Below are 18,874 nucleotides of genomic sequence, written 5' to 3' on the forward strand. Positions count from 1 at the left end.
CAAGGCTATAATATTTGTAGCCAAATTAAGTAATATAAATAATAAACAATTAGTAACACAATGCTTATTCACTATGTAGCAAGACGAAATATTAAAAAAGCCAAATATATATTATGCCGTTTGTGGTGCTAATTGAAAATTTAAATATTAGTATAGCTAGCGTGTTAGTATTTTTAACCGCTACATATATTATATACCATGAACTGAATACGTGATTCGGACTTTGGTCACACCACAAGAGATTGGCCGATTTGGGAGGTGTTTTGTGTTTGTGCTAGTATAAACCAAAATATATTAAATATGATACATCTGACAGGCCAAAATTACAATGCACGTGATATAATTAAGAACATATTTTCGCCATTAATTGGCGTGCTGAGCAGTAACTTGGCCGATGACATATGTCATCGCAACAATTTGTCCTTCGTGGAGCTGCTCCAGCCCTTTGCGAAGTTGCCAAACGATGGTGAGTAAACAAAATAAATTGGAGCAGCATAAACTGAAGCTTGACGCAAGTAATTAGCACGATAACGAAGCTAGGAACATAGTCTAATAGATACCTGATAAGAAAGTTTCTTAAAAATATAGATTTGCTTCTATTATTCCCTGGTTTTATAACTCTTGCAGCTCATTTTCGGGATGTATCCGGAACAAGTGTCTCTGTGCGCGGCCTGCGGCTTAACTTCTGTGACGTGGACTGGCGCCCACCGCAAACTGTGCTGGCCCGCAAAATGCTCAATGAGTCTGTGACGAATGCGCACAATGAGAAAACAAAAGTTATTACAATTGGTAAATCGAAGCTACACACTTCTTACTTCAACCATTTAGTCACGCCTAAAATTACTTTTATAGCTGGCATCGATTTGGAAGTCCCCACGGCGGAGCCCTGGTTTGAACAATGGCGTGAAACCTTTCTCACCGTACAGTTTCCAGCGGAACATGAGTTCACTCGCCATTTACTGAGCTGTTTGCTCGTGTTGTCCAGCGCTGATCCACAGATCGTTGAGACGGCCCAGAAGCTCACGCAGCGTGTTCAGCAAATGCAAAACATAACGCCACAGAAGCTGCCCAAATGGTTCCAGCCCACGGAGGTGCTCAACAGCTATGTTGTGCTGCACGAGGCAAGCCAAGGAGATCTGTCGAGGGCGCAGCAGGGCTTTGAGCTGCTCAAGTCTACGTTCGGCAATAACAAATGCTTCTTGGTGTCGATCAATTCGATGGAAGGAAATGCTCCCAATGGCATACCGGACTATTGGACCAACTACATCAAACGACAGCCGAAAACCGATCAAATGGCATCATCTGAGCTAAGTGCACCCAAATCTCCGCAAGACGCCGTCTCGGTGATCAGCATGCCTGCCATGCAAATGTCGCAGCTAATCGATAGTCAAGCTGCGCAAGAGAACGACTTGACCATGCTGCATCCGCTTAGTCCCATGCAAGAGAGCGCCACCGAGGCCATCAACTCAAAGTTCAGCATCAGCAGCGAAAGCATCGCTTCGCAGACAATCAATCCGAATGTCTGGGCCAATGAGGTGGATGCAGATGCACCGCATGGCAGCTGTCTGACTGCACGCGACATTGACAATTTGCGGCACTTTGTGCAGGACTATGCGGTGCGCGCTTTGATACCCTACATTGAGCATCTGGTGGTGATGCTCAGCGAGGGGGTGACCAATAAAAAGGGCGTCAGCAAATCCCTGCTGAGTGCCACCAAACGTTGGTTCGTCACCAGCAAGCCAGGAGCTGGTGCCAACAATCAAAATGCGGTCATGTAGGTCCATCATGTAAAGGCAAAAAGATACAGATTGTACTAACGAGTATCTCTTCCCTTTTCACAGTTACACGAACGAATCAGCGGAACTGCAAACCCGTAAGCTGGGTGATCTCTACTTCATGTTTGGCCACTATAATCTGGCCTTTCAGGCCTACCACCAGGCCAAGCGGGACTTCAATGCAGACTCCGCCTGGCAGTATTATGCAGGCGCCTTGGAAATGGCTGCACTCTCCGCCTTTATGCTGGGCACAGCGCATCGCAAGACCTACGACTACATGGAGGACGCCATCGTTAGCTATTTAACTGTGTGCAAGTGAGTAATGCAGTTATGTTATCATTAACTGAGTCTAAGTCTTCCCTTTATTGTTTTTAGACTACAGCAATTTGCAACACGCGCCACTCTCTTGAGCATGGAGTGCCTGAAGACAGCGCGTCTGTATGGCGAGGTGGCCAAGCAGCTGATACGCATGACCAGCGAGGAGTCCGATCTGCGTTCCGCCTTGCTGCTCGAGCAGGCAGCTTATTGCTTCCTAGTTACACAGCCGCCCATGCATCGCAAGTATGCCTTTCACATTGTGCTGGCCGGCAATCGGTATTCGCGAGCGGGACAGCGTAAGCACGCGTATCGCTGCTATCGCCAGGCCTATCAGGTGTTCCAGCAGCGCCAATGGAGTCTGGCCGAGGATCACATACAGTACACCGTGGCCAAGCAGGCGTATATGCTGAAACAGCTGGAGGACTCGAGTCGTTCCTTTGCCCATTTATTGCGTCCGGGCAGCTTGCAGAGTGCGCAGCAGCAGAGTAGCTTTCTGAAAGAGTATATTCAAACGCAGAATGTAAGTGGATAAACAGCATCTATTCACATAACTAATTGCTTGCCCTTGCAGGAGCTACTCAAGCGTAGTCCGGACCTGGGTCTCTTGCCACACGCTCTGCCACAAGTGGTGCAATCGTCGGTGCGTGTGCTGACGCTTGTGCAGCCGCCTAGCGTTCAGCCGCCACAAGTGCCGGCGAGCAATATAGACATTAACTCAAATATGACTGCCGACGAATCAATTTGGCACAAGATTGAGGAAATGCTGGTCATCACTGCCGCATCCAATAAGCCATTTGTGTTTAAGCCCTCGCGCTATTTGTTCACCAAACAGCAGCCCGCCACAGAATGTCCTCTCGCTGTGCAGGGCGAACCCATCGAGTTGGCTGTGACGTTGTCGAACAGTGTTCGCTGTGCCATTACCTTGTCGGACATTGATCTGCTCTGGCGACTGACTTTGGACAACGAGGAGGTTCTCTCTAATCTCTGTGTATACGAACAGTCCTCGGACAGCGCCAGCAAAGCTGCCGTTGGTGCCGCCATCAAGACTAGCTGTCTGTCCGCCTTGGAGCTGGCTGAGCAGGCTAAGCAAATGCTGCACTTCAAGCTCACGCCGAAGCTGACCGGACGTCTGTCCATACTGGGCGTGGTCTGTCGCGTGGCAGCCAAGGCCGATCCAGCGGCCAGCCTATTGGGTCTTCTACAGTTCGAAACGCAACGCATTAAGCCCGCAATGGCCAAACAATCTTCTCAGACGCTGATGGACAACCGGCTGAGTATTAAACTAGTGCCGCAGGTGCCAGCATTGAGCGTCAGCTTCAGTCCCGTGCCCAGCGAGCTGCTGGCTGGCGAAATTGTGCCCGTTTCAATCACGCTGCGTAACTTGGGCATAGCACCGATCGAAGAAATCTATTTGGGCTGCGATAATCCGCGTTGCATAGCTCTACTCGAACAGCAGCATAACGAAATGCCTCTGACCATACTCAGCTGTAAGTGGAAGGAGTATATCAACTGAGAGTATCTAATTTATATTGCTCTTTATGGCAGCCCTGCGCAATGTGTCAAACGACAAACTGGTCAAGGATAAGGAAATACGGCGCCAACGTGTCTTCCGTCTGCTGCATCGCACTGGACAGGCTGCTCTAGAGGCACAACAGGGGCACACAATATCCATGTGGCTGCAGGCACCGCAAACCGCTGGCAGCTTTACGCTGCGTCTGCTCTTCTACTATGCACTGCCGGCGGCTGTGAATGCCCACATTAAATATCGCCTGGTGCGTCACATTTGGCAGGTGCAGGTGCAGAGCTGCCTCCAGGCCGAAGCCACCTGTGTGGTCAGCAATGCTGTTAACCGTGAACTGGGACTGGATGTGAGCTTGAAGAATGTGAATGCATTGCAGTCAACGGAAGTTTATATTAACTCGCTGTCCTTGTACTCCACGGATTACTCGTTGAAACCACATAATTTGTATAGTAAGTGGACTTGGAATCACGAAGTAATGATAATTAATTCATAATTCTGTTTGCAGTCATGAACAATATGGAATTGAGCGCTGGCCAGGCGGGTGCCCAATGCCTCAGGTCAACCAAATGCTGTAGCTTCCAGTGTCGCCTTCAGGAAAAAGACGAAGAGCAATTGCCGGATAAGCCAGCGCTTAAAGCTCTATTGCAGAAGCGTTTGTCCCGCTTGGATATTATGCCGGCGCAGCATGCACAGCAGTTGGAGCAGCATGCACTACAGCTGCATGAAGCGCACAGTTTTCTGGTTAACGAGGAAACGAATTACTTTAATACAAACATAGGCACGGAGGAGTTCAATGCCAGCATTGCTAACTATGAACCACATGCCACCGTCGTACTTAGCTGGAGTGCTCTGTTGCAAAGGGACGATGTGCAACGGATAGCCAGTGGCGTACACTTTATAAAGCTGTATAATCTCTACGAGACGGGCAGCTGTCCTGGCATTGGTGACACATTGTATAGACGCCGCCTGTCCCTGGGCGAGACACGGCACAGGCGTGAATTCCATATACCTGATGATAGTGGCTTAGAAGCGGCTAGTGAACCGTTGGCGGACGATGACATGGCCGACTTCTGGGAGCCGAACGAACACTATGTGGCACAGCGCTGTCTGCTCGAGGACAAGACATTCGTGTTGTCAGCCAGAGCCTAAGTTAACTTCTTTACGTTCCGCATATTGTGTCTTTTTGCATGTGATTATACAGATCTAGCTAATAAATTGATTGTTAATCTACATGAGTTATACATATAAACGAGAATCTTTGAATTGCTTCCTTATTTCGATAACTTTTTATATTAATTTATTTGCATAATGTCTTTTATATTTATAAATTAAATTAATACTGGAAATGGGGACGGGCACGTAGAAAATAAAATGATTTAGGGCCGAAGCTGTGTTAATTGTTAGTTTATTAGTTGATTGATTTAAAAATGAATTAATTATACACGCTAATAAATTGCTTAAACTTGTAACATTAAAGTATTGTTAATTGCTTTTTGGTATATGTATGTGTAGGTATGTAAATCATAAGCTGTTGACTAGACACAACGATGCGATTCGCTTCATTAGATGTGGGTGTGATGGCAGCGCAACGTAAACTTCTTTTTTGTTTTGTGGCAGGATTTATTGATTACATTATTGGCCTTAAGCACGTTTCTTGCTCATGTAAACGCGTCCACACGCATACAACACATGTGTACAAGCATAAATATTGCCCAGAGCGCTGCCCAGCAGGGCTCCAATCACATTCGGTATGGGATAGGCCTGCCAGTCGCGTCCCCAGTCCAGCGGAGCCACCACACTGCCAGCCCAGGCGCCCAGAATGCCGCCAAGTGCATTGTACTTGAATAAATGCAGCGCCGTGTCCTCGCATTTGGTTATGAAATCTGGCTTCTCACAGAAGCACACTTGCAGAGCGCCTCCGCCGCCGAGTAGGAAAACAGTTGGTGAAACTGTGAGCAGAGTCATTAGCAGCGACAACACGAACGTCTGTTCATAGTTCGCCAGCACAGGTGCACCCAGAATGATGCAAATAAATGCGTAGAGTAGTGTGCACAGAAATTGCAACGTTAGACCGCCGAGCAGTTCGCGTGGCGTGAAGTATGCAGCTTTTTTCTGTCGCTGTTTGGCAGTTAGCACGCCGTCCTCAATGCGCCCAAAGAACCGGGCTAGTATTACTTTCAGCAGTTCACCAATAAACACAATCGGAACAATCAGGGAGTCCCAAAAGCTTCCGAGATGAGCCCAATTCCGGCGATATTGCATGTAGGTCATGCATATCAATATGGTAGCCAGACTGATCGACACATGGAAGAGCTGGTGCTTGGTTTTTTGCTGATCGAAACGCGATACCATTTTGTCGTCAGAATATGAAAAAATTGTACTATTTTTCTATTTACTTTCGATTTTGCTATGGATGTGTTGTTGTTGGCGACACCTTGACAATTCGATAGCTCATAGGGATGTGTTTAATAAATCAAGTATCGATGGATAAAAACGTTTGCTTCCAGTGGGAACATTTTGGAGTGATTCCAATTTAAATAAAATGTTGCGTGTTTTATGAAAAATATATTTGCATTTTAGCCATATTACTCTACATAATAGAGCTATAATAGAGTATTCATTACAAAAATAACGTATAAATGTGTTGGTAATTACCTTAAATCGATATTTCTATCGATTGCTATGCAGCAGAATCGTCGCGCGGTGCTGTCATTTCATCAGCGCTATCACATAATCATTTTACACTTTAATTCTTTGCGGCTTCGGCTCCAGTTTTTTTTTAAATAAATTGCCGTTTGTTTGTGTACAGAAATAATTGGAAAATGCTCTCGCGTGCTGTACGTGTTCGCGCCGCGCTCCGGGGCCTATCCACTGTAGCTGCCTGCGCTCGCCATCGTCATACACAAAATTGCATGGTGGAATATTTTAAAGAAGTCAGGTTGCTGCGATACAATGGTGCAGTCTCTATGATGCAGACACAGCGCTTCTTCAGCCGCAAGCGCAACGATAACGAAGATGACTTGATGGCCGAAGCAGAGCCTGAGCTGCTGGCCGATCATCGTGACTCGCAACAACTGCCGGCGACGGTTGCCGTGCCCGATGTATGGCCCCACGTGCCGATGTTAGCGATGCGACGAAATCCACTGTTCCCACGGTTCATGAAAATAGTCGAGGTTGATTGCTTATCTAGAACTTTCTTTTATGATTGCGTTCATGTGTTAATTTTTACTTAGGTCTCGAATCCAATTATCATGGATCTTTTGCGACGCAAGGTGAAGCTCAACCAGCCTTATGTGGGCGTGTTTCTTAAGAAAACCGATGGGGAAGAGGAGCTCATACATAATCTGGACGATGTTTATTCGGTGGGCACCTTTGCTCAAATCCAGGAGCTGCAGGATCTGGGAGATAAGCTGCGAATGGTCGTTGTAGCTCACAGACGTATCAAAATAACAGGGCAAGTTGTGGACGATGCACCATTAAAGTCAGGTAGGTGCCACACTTATTGACACTAGCCAGATATTGTGACAATCGCGTTGTCTCTTAACTCCCAGTGAAAATGACAACTTTGCATTATCCACTCTTTAATATAAAATTACGCATCCCAGCTGAAGATCAATCAACTGATGGCGCTAATGCTACTGGCAAATCGAATAATCGAGGCATACGCAAGACTCGAGGACGTGCTCCACGTCGACAAACACAAAAAGTAAACGAGGCCGCCAGCGCTGAGGAGATGGCCCAGCGTCAAACGCTGGAGCCACCGTTGCCCAGTGGACGTGTCGAGCAAACGACAGCAGCGACAGCAAAAAAGAATGTGGAAGATGTGAAATCATCTACGGCAGAGACGACAGATAACAGCACCGAAACATCCACAGGCGGCCCAACAACGCCACCCGTGCTTATTGTAGAAGTGGAGAACATTAAGCAGCCGGTGTATAAGCAAACAGAAGAGGTCAAGGCCCTGACACAGGAGATTATAAAAACCTTGCGCGATATTATTACCATGAACCCATTGTACAGGTATGTGGAAATGTTTCGATAAGGAAAATCTGATATAGTTTGACAACTTCAACATTATACACAAAAAAAAAAACGGCTTCTAGATAAGTTTTAGGCGTTACGTAATGCTTTTTATGGTAAACAATTTTGTTTTTTCTTGTACAAGCAATATATATATATACATATATACCTATTTAGGTATATATATTTATGCATTTTCTACTAAAAGCATAATACAAATACGTTTACCTAATAGGCATGCTGATTTTTGTTATTATAGAGAAAGCTTGCAGCAAATGCTGCATCAGAATCAGCGTGTGGTTGATAATCCCATCTATCTGTGTGACTTGGGCGCCTCATTGTCCGCTGGTGAGCCAAGCGAACTGCAAAAGATTTTGGAGGAAACTGATGTAAGCTTTTGACTGCACCTATCTTAAGTAATATATTGTTTAATTAATTTTAATAAACTTTTCTCATTTAGATACCTCAACGTCTTCTGTTGGCATTGGCGTTGCTTAAAAAAGAATTGGAACTGTCGCGCTTGCAGCAAAAGATTGGGCGCGAAGTGGAGGAGAAAGTCAAGCAGCAGCATCGCAAGTACATACTCCAGGAGCAGCTGAAGGTGATCAAGAAGGAGCTGGGCATTGAAAAAGATGATAAGGATGCCATTGGCGAAAAGTATCGCGAAAAACTCAAGGACAAAACTGTACCAGAGAGCATCAAAACTGTTATTGACGAAGAGCTCACCAAGTTGAACTTCTTGGAGAGTCACAGCTCAGAGTTTAAGTGAGTCCTTTTCTCTCTCTCTCTCTCTCTGAAGCTCTGGGCAATAATATATCCTTTTCTTTGTAGTGTTACTCGCAACTATCTGGACTGGCTTACCTCATTGCCTTGGGGCGTCATTAGTCCCGAAAACCTGTGCCTTGACAAAGCCACCGAAATTTTAAACAACGATCACTACGGCATGGACGACATTAAGAAGAGAATATTGGAATTTATTGCTGTTAGTTCACTGAAGGGCACGACGCAAGGCAAGATCTTGTGCTTCCATGGACCGCCAGGCGTGGGCAAAACGAGCATAGCAAAGTCCATTGCGCGCGCTCTGAATCGCGAGTATTTCCGCTTCAGTGTTGGCGGAATGACAGATGTGGCAGAGATTAAGGGTCATCGCCGCACCTATGTGGGCGCCATGCCTGGCAAGCTAATACAGTGCCTTAAGAAGACCAAGACGGAGAATCCGCTGGTTCTCATCGACGAAGTGGACAAGATTGGCAAGTGAGTAGACCGAACAATGATTAATGTTAAAAATTTGCGATTAATTTAGGATTTGTGTTTGATTCAATAGGGGTTATCAGGGTGATCCGAGCTCAGCCCTATTGGAGCTGCTGGATCCCGAACAAAATGCCAATTTCCTTGACCATTATCTGGATGTACCCGTGGATCTGTCCCGAGTGCTTTTCATCTGCACTGCAAATGTGGTTGATACCATACCAGAGCCACTGCGCGATCGCATGGAGCTCATCGAAATGTCCGGCTATGTGGCTGAAGAGAAGGTGGCTATTGCCCGTCAATACCTGATACCGCAGGCAATGAAAGACTGTGGCCTAACGGAGAAGCAGGTCAACATTACGGAGGATGCGTTGAACATGCTTATACGCAGCTATTGCCGAGAGTCGGGTGTGCGTAATCTGCAGAAGCAGATCGAGAAGGTCATTCGCAAAGTGGCCTTCCGCCTGGTCAAGAAGGAGGGCGAGGAGTTCCCCGTAAATGCCGACAACTTGACAACGTTCCTGGGCAAACAGGTTTTCAGTTCCGATCGTATGTACAACGTAACGCCCGCTGGTGTTGTGATGGGCTTGGCCTGGACCGCAATGGGCGGTTCTTCATTATACATTGAGACTTCCAGGCGTCACATACGCGCCGAGAAGCCCGAATCCACAGCTGGAGTATTACACTTAACTGGTAACTTGGGTGACGTAATGAAGGAATCCGCACAAATTGCTCTGACCGTGGCTCGAAACTTTTTGTACACGTATGATCCAAAGAACAAGTTCCTTGAGCAGGAGTACGTATTATTTATTATGGCTTATTTAATATGGCTGACTTAACTGATTTAATTTTTGATTGACAGGCACATTCACCTGCATGTGCCTGAGGGATCGACGCCCAAAGATGGACCCAGCGCTGGTGTCACTATAATCACGGCTTTGGTTTCCCTTGCTACCGGAAAGCCAGTGCGTCCAGATGTGGCCATGACGGGTGAGGTTTCACTAAAGGGCAAAGTTTTGACTGTGGGGGGTATCAAGGAAAAGACCATTGCGGTAAGTTTGATTACACTAAGCCTAGGCCCTTAACAAAGCTAATATTTTGTTTTATAGGCCCGTCGCAGCGGCGTCACCTGTTTAATTTTACCTGCTGATAATAAGAAGGACTTTGAGGAGCTGCCCAGCTTCATAACCGACGGCTTGGAAGTGCACTTTGCCAGCGAATACGAGGATGTCTATAAGATTGCTTTCTCTGAGCCGGACTTTACCTCAACGAAAAACGAAACAAGCAGCACAACTGAGGCGATGCGCGTTAAGATCCCAACCGCTGCCACAGCCGCTGCAAAGCCGACCAGCTCCTGAGTCATATTCACTAAGTTAGGCTAAGCGTTGGGTTGGGCCTGGGGGACAAAAACCACACTGAGTTCATATATATATATATAGACATACTAGCTAGATATGACGTATGTTAGCAAGTTGATTATTGTCTAAATAGGTATATATATTTAGAGAAAAGCATTTGTTAATCTTATGCCAAATTAAATTGAATGTAAATGTCATCAATTGCTCATCACTTTATATATCCGCATTGGATATGATCCATTCCAGATAGCGGTCGACGCGCGTGTAGATGCCTGGACGCTTTGGTTGGCCACAGCCCAGGCCCCAGGAGACAATGCCAACGGTGACCCAGCGCCGATTGGGCAACTGGATGAGCAGCGGACCACCGCTATCGCCCTGACAGCTATCCTGTCCGCCCTCCGGCAAGCCAGCGCAAAAGCCGTATCCGGCACGTGGTCCACAATGGCAGCTTGGCAGTCCGATTGCTTCCAAATGGGCAAGCTTGTCTACAAAGGGGTACAGTTGATTATATTGAGTGAAAGAGTTCAGAGATTTCCGGGGCAGCCTCACCTCCATTAGAATCTTGGAGTGTGGTCCACTGAATTTGAGTGTGCCCCAGCCCAGGACAATGACATTGCGTCCAGTCCAATCCTCGTTCAGTGGCGGCATACAAACTGGCCAAATGTATGTGTTGAACAGCGTCGGTCGCTCGATGCGTATGATGGCGATGTCGTTCTCGTACGTTATCGGATTGTAGTCCACATGGAGCACCATGTTGCCAATGCGGAAGTCACGCGCCCGCGTCTCATTCACTTGCTAAGGATTTGTGTTTAGTAAATTAGAGCTATTCATCCCAGATCCGATCTGATGCTAGTTACATACATGCGTATTGTACTCGCCCAGACGCACAAATATCTCCTCCTTGGGCCGCTTGTAGAGGCAATGGGCCGCGGTGAGCACATGGCGATCTGTGATCACCACACCGCCGCACCAGACATAGGGATGGCCCTGCCGCAGCAGTGCCGCCATCCAGGGCCACTCGTCGGGCTCAGCCGGACGACCGCCCGTTATCCTTGGGAATTGACGTGTTGTAATGCCACATCCGCGTTGCTCGGGTCGATTGACAATGCGTGGTGCTTCGTCGTCTGAGCCGCCCACAATCTGTGGACTGAAACGTGATGGGATGGCCTGATCTGTGCAGCAAATGCCAATGGAACTGTAAGAAGAAGAAGTATTGGAGAATTGAGTTGATTTTGTTGGGGTTTGTCACTCACGTTTTCTCAATGATGCACAGCTGGGAGACCAAGCGCCAGACATCGTCCTTCAGCTCCGGCATGCGGCAGTAAATTATGTGGCGACAGCGTCCGGCATCGCCTAGGGATGTGCGACATGGGCCATAGTCTTTGTTTTCCTGAGTGGAGAGAGGGAGAGAAGTATATATGTATATATCAAATAAGTAATTAAATCTAATTAAACATAAAATGAGTATATTCAGTTTTGTGTGAGTGTATGCATCAGGCAACTGCAGACATGTTCGTCGCTCTTTATTCCAAATCTACATCAAGGGCTCCGTAATTCGAATCATGCTCTTCTAATGTGTTCCACTCCCATTTCATTTCCCATTGGAACGACTCTCTCTTTAGTTCAGGCTGCCTGCAGCCTCCGAAATCCAACCAGACTCAAACCCTGCAACTCTCTCCGAACTCCAACGAGGCTCGAGAGCCGCAACTTTCTTTGGAACGACTCTCCTCAGCTATAAAAGTGCGAGCCTGTTGCTGCACAGTTTCAGTCGTATTCCTGATCTGCTGCTGGGCTGTCATAGTGTAGTGCAGTGCTCCATTTTTGTGACTTTGCATATTGTTAAATATATGAAATATTTTGTAACTTTCATAATATTAATAATACTTATAGATGTTTTGTTTTATGAATAATACAATGTGAACACATATTTACAAACACAGCACCAATGCTCTGCTGTTTTAGGTTGTATGAGAATGTAACTTTAATTTGTTAAATGAAATAAATAAAAATAAAATAGAATAAAAAAAATAAAAATAATAATAAATCAAATATAAATTTATATATAAAACTTTAATACATAAGTTTTAATTATTATAGATAAGATGATGTTGATTATTAAAGGATGATGATAATTATCATGTAAATATGAAGGTATATATTATCATTAGATAATGTTAATTATTATGGTAAATGGTCTATATGATAATGAGGAAATAATAAATATAATATTCTGAGCATGGCATGAGCATGATATTAAAAATAATGGCTTTTGATAAGCAAGGCTGTGATGATAATGATGTTACACATATGATGATGATTTCATACGTTTCTGATAGTAATGGTAATTATTGAGGACTATTATCATATTTATATAATATTTAGTAATGCTTATGAGCCACTAAAATAATTGTGCTTGCTTTATCAGTATTTAATTGCATTAAAGTAATATTACGAAGTAGCTTAGCAATGGGTAATTAGCTAATTCGCCGATCCGGCTTATAGCTCGTGCTGAGCTGTGGAGAAGATTCTCAAGCCACTACTCACCAGTAGAGGGGAAGCCCCCTCAGCCTGTCTCTTGCTCAAACGATGACGCGCTAGAAAATTGCTGATGCCGGCATTGTCATTATTATCATCATTAGCCCGCTCAGCGCTGGCATTAGTGCGGCCATGCTGCCTATTCTCAGCAGCGCCCCAGACGAACTCGTCGTTGTCTTCCAAATCCATCAGATCTGTGGCACAAAGGATTTGCACTTAGAATTGAAGAAGCTGATCGATCGATCCTAGTGCTCTACCCACCTATGTAGTCCGCAGAGTAAGTTTTGGCCAACGCCTGGCTGGAGCTGCAGCTGAGCAGCGCTACGAAAATCAGTTGTAAACACTTCATCTTTGCCTTGAGAACTGAATGCGAAAACTAAACATGTTTCTCACAACTGCAAAATGGGAATTTAAAATTTTATCGCGTGCCGCTTCCGTTGCGAGCGATCGAGCTTTTGTGAGCTCAATGAAGCTGATCTCTCTCTCTCTCTCTCCTTGTTGGTCTCTCTCTCTCTCTCTCTCTCAGTTTTTATTACAATGGTTCACCTTGCAGTTGAACCTGTTGACACTTTTAGATTGTTTCCTTATATAATATATCCAAGTCGCGTACTTTAAAGTTTGCCAACTCACAAGAGCTGAAGCTCTGGAGAGCGTGCTACGAATACTTCTTTATATATATAATATTATATAGAAATTTTATATTATATAAATACTTTATCAGCTGCACTCGGGCATGCCGGTCCCTTATAAACAAGCCTCTAGGCTGTTAGACCTAGTTTCAAATGCATGTTTGTCCAACTACCCATATTAGAAGAAGATAATCCGTAACCGAAAATAGTATTCCAGCTGATATTGTTTTTTTTTGTCCATTTAGCGAGTGTGTCTACGTGCCGTGCATTGCAATGATGCGGTCGGGCGGGTTTTAATTCCATAGAAGTCGGCTCGACTGTTACCAAAGTTAATATATAAATATATTATATAAATAGCCAGCTCAATTCTACAGCAATCTGTAATTGCCTTATATGCTAGCCCAGTGCTAGCTGCTCATCAAATAATAGATAAATCATTCGAACCGGAATGCACGAGACAAATGTCGTGAAGAAGACGCGATGAAGCATAGCTAAGATTAATTGGCTAGTAATAATTAGCTAGCAAATGCTCTGAATAATGCATAGAATTTTTTAAATATTTTTCTTTTTTATTATTTATCATCACAAATGTGAACATATTCAATTCAAAAAAGAGGCATTAAATTAATAATTTTCTTTAAAATTATTATGCTGAAAGTGAACACTAGAAAATCAGACAAGCAAAGGAATTAAAATAGTCCGTATATTAATGGAATTTTAAATAAATTATATTTAGGCAGAAAATCGCAAAGAGGGATTCTTCATGGGTTCTCCAATCGGAATAAGGTTTTAGCTTAGCATAATATAAATAAATGATAGAATTAATACTCTAATATCATTCTACTAAGATTATTATTAAAAGGGATGGGAAGATTAAAGAAGAAGATTAAACTGTAAAGCCAACTGAGATGGTTCAACAAATAAGGAAGAGACTTGAGCCATATTCAGGACAAAGTGCTAATAAAATTTTTATGGAACAGAAAATGTACTATTTAAGCATAATATAATATGGACCGACTCGGCAGTACTTAATATTATCCATATAAATTAAACACTCGAAATTCAAAGTTTTCAACTTTCAAAATAATAAAAAGTAGTACAAACACCTTGGAAACATTGTTACAATTTATTGCTGATATTTTTGTTAACTAAATACAACAGTATTTATTTATTAATTACATGTTACACATATATTTATATATATATTTTTTTCTTTTTAAGCAACGCACAAAAACTTAGACTAAAGAAAGATTTCAACTTTGTTTTTAATGCAGGCTTAGCAAAAAATGATATACAAAGAAAATCAAAATTCCTACAGGCTTTTAGTGTTACAGAGCTTATATAAATCTCATTTTATCAAGATTGTTTTTTTTTTTCTTTTTAGATTTTGATTGTTTTGTTTGTTTGTTTTTTTTTTTTTTTTTTTTTTTTTTTTTTTTAGATTTAGGTTTATAAAGTCGGTTCCAAAAGGGGTTCTCACAAAAATAGAATGAATAAAGAGAGCGTGTCGTGTGGAAACCGATGTAGAAAGTTGTTCAATTTGTTTTTTGTGTTTCGGTATTGCGATGTAAATAACTAAATATATAATCTATAAGTTTCATATAAGTACATATACATATATGTTGTATATATGTCTATAAAATCAGTACACATTTATTTGCTTGTATATGTTTATCGAAACACTCACTACTAATACAGACACACACGCAAACACACACACACACACGCAGCTAAATAGATATAAACTACTACAATATGTTGGGGTCGATCGATATCAAATTGATATTAAGATATATGTATATATATAGGTATACGTGTGTGTGTATATATATATATATATATTTATATGTATGATTTTTTGTAAAGTTATAATTAGGTGGAGATTTTGAAAGGCCTGTTATTGTGTGCTCGACTCAGTTGTAAGGTGTTCTTGATGGAATACCCTACATTGATTGTGGATAGTTAAGAGGGCAGTATGCGAAATGAGATCTCTTGACTAAGTTACAGTTATGAATGATTTCTTTTTTTTCATATTAGGTTTCTTTTCTTTTCTAACCTAAGAGTTGCTTTTGTGCCTTTTCCTTTATGCACTCGATTCAATATTTTGTTAAATCTGGATCACATTTAGGTTAACGAAATCATAGCATTTATTATTATAAATTTAAGTTTTCCTTTTCTTTTAAGTTGTTATGCCATTTTCGAGTTCAAAGGGGAAGACTTAAAATTGTGCATTTCACGATTTTGTGTTGAGCAAGGACATAGAAGTTTTTTTCAAATAATATTTGAGTTAAAGTGTGACCATATTTCGCTATTTTATCTAGCAGTAATTGCTCGAATTTTACTGCTGGCGGCACTGAAATTCTTGCTTAAGCTTTGTTTTACAATAAAAAGTGAATAAAATAATATTTTAATTGAAGTATTTGATTGAAAGTATGACCGTATTTCGTTACTGTTTGTCTAACAGTCGCAGTTTTTCCTTTTTTCATTTCTTGCTGAAGCTTTTAATTATGCAATAATATTTTAATTTAAGTACGATCGTATATAGTTATTTAGTTTCTAACAGTAATTGCTCGTTCTTCAATTGTTTGGTATAATTCTGCTGTTACTGAAGTCAAATTTGTTTTTTGTTTATATAAGACTATATTTCGTCTTTATATCTAACAGTAATTGCTCGATTTACAATTTTGCTTGAGTTCAGCTTGCATTGAGCTTTTAAATAGTTTTCTGCTGGCAGCACTGAAATATTATAAGTGTGACCGTATTTCGTTCCTTTAATTAATAATTGCTCTATTTTCAATCAATGTCATGTTGCTTTCCTCTTTGGTCTTTAGTTTCGAGTGGATTCCATAGGGTGGGGACTTTTGATTTGCCATGATTATAGTAAGACTGGGGCCCTACTCAACTAGTCGAGCGCCCGCTTCGACGTCCTCGGCCATGGTGACGCCCTTGGATTTCTTCTTGCCCTCCGCCGCCGGCTTCTTCTTGCTGAGCATCAGGGTCTCCGGCTCGTCTGCGGACTGCTGCCGCTTGCCACCAGCCGGGGCACTGGCTGCTCCGCCTCCTCCATTGCTGCTGCGCAGCTTGAAGCGCGTTGTGGCCGCTGCGGCATTGTTGTTGGCGCAATTGCAGATGGCATCAAAGATGCGCACCACAAAGCCGCGAGCCCGATTCACCACCTTGCCGTTCTTAAAATCTGGTATGGCGAAACCTAGACAGATTAGTGCCAAGGCGAACAGGTCGAAAAAAAACCGAAAAAAAAAAAACAAATTAAAGGGTTCGGTGAGTGGCTGACGAGAAAAGTGCAACGGAAACAAACACACATTCACATGCCAATGACATAAATAAAAATCGCACACAGAGGCAAATAATTGGACTTGGACGCATGTCGTTTTTTTAATTGCTCCCTGTCACTGCGACTTGGCACGCCCCCGTGGCTAGCTTATAAAGCGTCGCGTGCCCTGCATCTGCCACCCAATTGCGTCTTATCATGGGAACCGCTCGCTCGACCAGCTGCTGGCACAGATCCTGGCAGCTATTGCTGCTGCTGCTCGGCCTGCTCCTGCTGTCGCCCAAGCTCTGCGACGCCGTCACTATGCAACAGTTTCTCCAATCGCTGGACATGATGCGCAACGGCTGCATGGGCAAGTTCAAGGTGCCGCTGGACACGCTGGATCGCTTACGTGACGGTGACTTTAGCTTCGAGCCCTCACAGGATTTGCTGGTGTGTAACGGGCTTAACTAACTGACTGGCTGGTTTCTCTGGCTGCTTTCTCTACCCTTCAAGTGCTCCTCTCTATCCCTTTTGCAGTGCTACACGAAATGCGTTGCTCAGCTGGCCGGCATTTTGACCAAGAAAGGCGACTTCAGCGTGAGCAAGTCCATGGCCCAGATGCCCATCATTTTGCCAGCCGAGCTACAGGAACCAGCCCAAAAGGCGCTCAACCATTGCAAAGATGAACGTGAGTAGAACGGGTGCTCAAAGAACCATATCAATACCCGTTCCCAATAAGCTCAGAGCATATAAATTAATGTCGAGGGCTTAAGCGAAGCTGAGTAAAGTCAATCATTTTTTTCATATTATATTCCTGCCTTGCATGATAAAGAAAAGAAAGCATTTTGCTCCTATAACTTATTCCATCTATATAAATTTAACTAGGGACAAAAAATGTAGCCTAAGACTAAAAATGTTGAATAACATATTAAATTTAGTAAATTTACAAGTGCTGCACATTGGAGATTTTAACTATATTAAATATTCAAGAAAAATGGACTTTAGATAGAAGAAAATTTGATATTCTTTGTATTGGAAATAATTTTTAAAATTATAAATTTTTTTTTATATTATATCAACGAATTTTTATGAGAACTTTAAGCCAGTGGGATGGTGCTATAGCAATTCTTTTAAATATGTAAAAAAGTAGCATAATTATTTATTTTAATTTTGCATACCCCACTTTTAAATACCTTACCTAAAAATTGATTGCTTAAATTTAAGATTCTCTCTGAGATCATAAGACAAGCCATATATTACTTGCAGCTAGCAGAAGCTCTCAGTTAAAAATCTCTTGGCAAAAACAAAATATCTAAAGCCTCTTAACACTCGCAAAGCTTGAACTGCGCTCAGCCACTGCCTGCTTAGCTAACTCCAGATAAAGATAGATCAAGCCCATTAAATAATACATCTGCTATCAATATTCTTACAGCGAAGGCTTACAAGGACCAGTGCGCCCAGGTCTACTACATAAGCAAATGCATGGCGGACTACGATCGTGCAAACTTTAAGTTTCCATAGCAACAGAAAGACGTAACAAAATAAAGGAGAAAGTTAACTAGACAAAAAAAAAACGTATCCCTTTTGGGTGCTTCTACTTACTTGGTCGCTTCTCCTTGCCCTGTGGAAGAAACGTGAATGTATGCGTATGTGTGTGTGTGTATGTGTATGTGTATTTCAGTACAAAACTTTCTATAGTAAAGCGGATGATAAATGATTGGCCAACCTGTTGCAATTTCTGTGATTCGAGCGCACGTCTATTGGCCTCCGCTTCGGCACGCTGGGCCACCTCATCGATGAATTCGTGCAGCATGGCCATGTTATTGGGATTCTGTTTGAAGTGCTCGATGCGCGCCTCCAGAGATTCCTCTTCAATGTTGTCCACGCTGTCCGGCGAGGCGGGCTCTGGATCCGCAAATCTTGCGTGCATTTTGACTCCACTTATTTTTTTGCTCACAATTTACTGTGTCGATAGAATTTTTGTGAAAAAATTCACACACTGCCTTGGTCGAGCTTTCGCCTTTGTCTAACACACACGCAAACTGAATTGGTATGTACAAGGAGTTTGGCTTTGTTCTCTGTGTGCTTTGGTTAAAAATCAATAGCGAGCCAGCTCTGTGGCGCCCGCACATGCGTGCTGCGAGCGTGCCATTGGCGTAGGTTCCGGGGGGGTTGGGGCAGCTGGCAGCTGCTACAAT

General features: G+C 43.2%; 6 protein-coding genes across 8 annotated transcripts; 3 read left to right on the plus strand and 3 right to left on the minus strand.

The window, feature by feature from the left end:
* Positions 1–201: 201 nt before the first annotated feature.
* l(3)76BDm (trafficking protein particle complex subunit 8 homolog l(3)76BDm) lies at positions 202–4,864 on the plus strand. Its single transcript, XM_089468069.1, has 8 exons — positions 202–466; positions 628–789; positions 853–1,774; positions 1,842–2,090; positions 2,151–2,613; positions 2,665–3,580; positions 3,639–4,064; positions 4,121–4,864. Exons 1-8 carry the CDS (start codon positions 301–303, stop codon positions 4,762–4,764), a joined length of 3,948 nt encoding a protein of 1,315 aa, XP_089324195.1. The 5' UTR covers positions 202–300; the 3' UTR covers positions 4,765–4,864.
* A 140-nt stretch (positions 4,865–5,004) lies between these two features.
* On the minus strand, positions 5,005–6,164 carry PIG-F (phosphatidylinositol glycan anchor biosynthesis class F). The gene has a single exon (XM_018005235.2). It carries the CDS (start codon positions 5,965–5,967, stop codon positions 5,257–5,259), a length of 711 nt encoding a protein of 236 aa, XP_017860724.2. The 5' UTR covers positions 5,968–6,164; the 3' UTR covers positions 5,005–5,256.
* A 122-nt stretch (positions 6,165–6,286) lies between these two features.
* Positions 6,287–10,438, plus strand: Lon (lon protease homolog, mitochondrial). 2 transcript variants are annotated; one of them, XM_089468070.1, is made up of 9 exons: positions 6,287–6,788; positions 6,849–7,101; positions 7,167–7,635; positions 7,895–8,024; positions 8,096–8,400; positions 8,467–8,889; positions 8,960–9,679; positions 9,746–9,935; positions 9,993–10,438. In XM_089468070.1, the coding sequence occupies exons 1-9, from the start codon at positions 6,438–6,440 to the stop codon at positions 10,239–10,241; spliced, it is 3,090 nt and encodes a 1,029-aa protein (XP_089324196.1). In that variant the 5' UTR covers positions 6,287–6,437; the 3' UTR covers positions 10,242–10,438. The 2 variants fall into 2 exon arrangements, with proteins under 2 accessions (XP_089324196.1, XP_089324197.1); XM_089468071.1 differs by having other exon boundaries at positions 7,221–7,635.
* LOC149269270 (venom protease) lies at positions 10,360–13,522 on the minus strand. The gene is given in 7 exon segments (XM_089468086.1): positions 10,360–10,657; positions 10,660–10,726; positions 10,791–11,036; positions 11,103–11,436; positions 11,495–11,631; positions 12,786–12,970; positions 13,038–13,522. Coding segments are annotated over 7 exon segments (1,260 nt in total). The 5' UTR covers positions 13,126–13,522; the 3' UTR covers positions 10,360–10,454.
* A 1,900-nt stretch (positions 13,523–15,422) lies between these two features.
* On the minus strand, positions 15,423–18,742 carry LOC149269271 (uncharacterized). Of its 2 annotated transcripts, none has more exons than XM_089468089.1 (3): positions 18,403–18,742; positions 18,279–18,297; positions 15,423–16,598 (listed from the first exon to the last, which is right to left on the minus strand). In XM_089468089.1, exons 1-3 carry the CDS (start codon positions 18,604–18,606, stop codon positions 16,300–16,302), a joined length of 522 nt encoding a protein of 173 aa, XP_089324215.1. In that variant the 5' UTR covers positions 18,607–18,742; the 3' UTR covers positions 15,423–16,299. The 2 variants fall into 2 exon arrangements, with proteins under 2 accessions (XP_089324215.1, XP_089324214.1); XM_089468088.1 differs by having other exon boundaries at positions 15,423–16,613.
* Positions 16,843–18,250, plus strand: lush (general odorant-binding protein lush). Its single transcript, XM_089468090.1, has 3 exons — positions 16,843–17,126; positions 17,214–17,364; positions 18,109–18,250. Exons 1-3 carry the CDS (start codon positions 16,893–16,895, stop codon positions 18,195–18,197), a joined length of 474 nt encoding a protein of 157 aa, XP_089324216.1. The 5' UTR covers positions 16,843–16,892; the 3' UTR covers positions 18,198–18,250.
* Positions 18,743–18,874: the final 132 nt, after the last annotated feature.

The sequence above is a fragment of the Drosophila arizonae genome, chromosome 4 (assembly GCF_054131065.1).
Source record: "Drosophila arizonae isolate 15081-1271.41 chromosome 4, UAZ_ARI_1.0, whole genome shotgun sequence".
NCBI lineage: Eukaryota > Metazoa > Arthropoda > Insecta > Diptera > Drosophilidae > Drosophila > Drosophila arizonae.

What these genes read in the sequence shown, in the direction of transcription:
- Lon (XM_089468070.1), top strand. Translation starts at nt 6,438, where the DNA reads ATGCTCTCGCGTGCTGTACGTGTTCGCGCCGCGCTCCGGGGCCTATCC. An exon ending in GGTTCATGAAAATAGTCGAG is followed by an intron (nt 6,789 to 6,848) that starts GTTGATTGCTTA and finishes ATTTTTACTTAG; the next exon opens with GTCTCGAATCCAATTATCAT. An exon ending in AACAAGTTCCTTGAGCAGGA is followed by an intron (nt 9,680 to 9,745) that starts GTACGTATTATT and finishes TTTGATTGACAG; the next exon opens with GCACATTCACCTGCATGTGC.
- PIG-F (XM_018005235.2), bottom strand. Translation starts at nt 5,967, where the DNA reads ATGGTATCGCGTTTCGATCAGCAAAAAACCAAGCACCAGCTCTTCCAT.
- lush (XM_089468090.1), top strand. Translation starts at nt 16,893, where the DNA reads ATGGGAACCGCTCGCTCGACCAGCTGCTGGCACAGATCCTGGCAGCTA. An exon ending in AGCCCTCACAGGATTTGCTG is followed by an intron (nt 17,127 to 17,213) that starts GTGTGTAACGGG and finishes TCCCTTTTGCAG; the next exon opens with TGCTACACGAAATGCGTTGC. An exon ending in CAACCATTGCAAAGATGAAC is followed by an intron (nt 17,365 to 18,108) that starts GTGAGTAGAACG and finishes ATATTCTTACAG; the next exon opens with CGAAGGCTTACAAGGACCAG.
- LOC149269271 (XM_089468088.1), bottom strand. Translation starts at nt 18,606, where the DNA reads ATGCACGCAAGATTTGCGGATCCAGAGCCCGCCTCGCCGGACAGCGTG.